At 34.2% G+C, this 1530-nt stretch overlaps 1 protein-coding gene across 1 annotated transcript; it reads left to right on the forward strand.

Moving 5' to 3' along the window:
• The first annotated feature begins 870 nt into the window (after positions 1-870).
• Positions 871-1203, forward strand: LOC131858657 (ankyrin repeat-containing protein ITN1-like). The gene has a single exon (XM_059211956.1). The coding sequence runs from the start codon at positions 871-873 to the stop codon at positions 1201-1203; it is 333 nt and encodes a 110-aa protein (XP_059067939.1).
• Positions 1204-1530: the final 327 nt, after the last annotated feature.

The following is a 1530-nucleotide window of genomic DNA, read 5'->3' on the forward strand; positions in this document are numbered from 1 at the left end:
CCAAAGATCCTCTTTCACTACCTCAATGAACTAATATGCATGCTTCAATTTCTTATTTTTACTTTATATTTTTTAATTAATATTTTGAAAACCTTTATTTAAATAAACCTTATATACAAACAACCACTTTTTTATCATAAACCTTGTATACTAAACTTAAATGATTAAAACCATTAAAAACATTTCCAATAAAAAAAAATAATCTCTCTTATGAAACAAACTCTTTGAGAAGAAAAGGTCTAACATCCAATATTTTTTCACTTTAGTAAACAAACACAGAATTGCTGTCAACACATTTCAGTCCCTCGTTCTTTTAAATAGATTAGTTCTCATTCTTTTTAATTGAGTAGGATATTTTAGTAGAAACAAACACACGATTCCTTCCATCCTAAAGGCACATAAGGTCTTCGCAGGTTTGTTCAAAGTAATCAAAATTGAAAAAAAAATCGTATTTACAGAAGTGAAAGATCACAAAAGATTCCAACCGTGTTGTTATAGAAATTTATGCATCGTACAGTGGTTTCTAGCTAATCTTATCAGCAGTGTCAAAATACTTTAAAAATAGAATAACATCTCCATCAGCATGCTTTGGAGCTGTAATATGTGCTTAATTTTGTGTTATCAATGCACGATATTAGGCAAACAAAATTTCGTTAATATGATTCTTGTTTGTCCATTAAAGTATGGTATCACGCATCCTCTTTTACAGTGGAATGCTCGTTGTCACCTCCTCTCTTTCTACAGAAGCATACCAATCACCCCGCATTAGACAACTTTTTCCTCCTTACCGTGTATTCTGATTGACGTCTTTGGGATCTAATAATGATATAGGCTAGCTGGTGTTGAAGGCAGCAATAGGAGAAATTTGCCATGGCAATTCAACAGTCCAGCGGAGGGATCGATCGCAGCGTGTACAATGCTGCAATATGTCCTGGAACAGTAATCAAAAGTTCCCAACTTGAAGCAGCTCTCAACAGTAGTACGCCTGGAAGGGGAAATACTCTTCTCCATTTGGCTGCTAGTGTAGGAAATCTACCTTTCATTCAACAGCTCTTGCAATTTAATCGTGAACTTGTGAAGGCTACAAATGCCCAAGGAAATATTGCGTTGCATTTGGCTGCTAAGGGAGGTTTCTCCAAAGTTGTAGAGATTCTACTCGAATCAAAAGAAAGTGGTGTGGATGTCTGCAACAAGCTTGGATAAACGGCTCTGTTCAAAGCTTACGAGAGCGGCGATTTAGATACAGTGAAGGTACTCTTTGAAGCACATCCAGCAAGTATACGCCAAAAACATTCCAGGGACAAAACTGTTTCTACGTTGTAATAATCAACGAGAATGGAGGTCTTATGATACGTGTAATTTATACTTTTTCAATTAGAGTGTTTATATGGGAAAAAGATAATTTAGAATTTTTTTATTTTAGTGTTTACATGAGAAAAAGATAATTTACAATCTTTTTTTATTTTAGTGGGGTAGCTATTGTATAAGAATTGTCACTAAGCTATGGAATAAAAGGAAGTTTGAAAATAA

The sequence above is a fragment of the Cryptomeria japonica genome, chromosome 1 (assembly GCF_030272615.1).
Source record: "Cryptomeria japonica chromosome 1, Sugi_1.0, whole genome shotgun sequence".
In the NCBI taxonomy this organism is placed as follows: domain Eukaryota; kingdom Viridiplantae; phylum Streptophyta; class Pinopsida; order Cupressales; family Cupressaceae; genus Cryptomeria; species Cryptomeria japonica.

Bases quoted from the DNA above. Each gene is read 5' to 3' on its own strand.
- LOC131858657 (XM_059211956.1), top strand. From the start codon at position 871: ATGGCAATTCAACAGTCCAGCGGAGGGATCGATCGCAGCGTGTACAAT.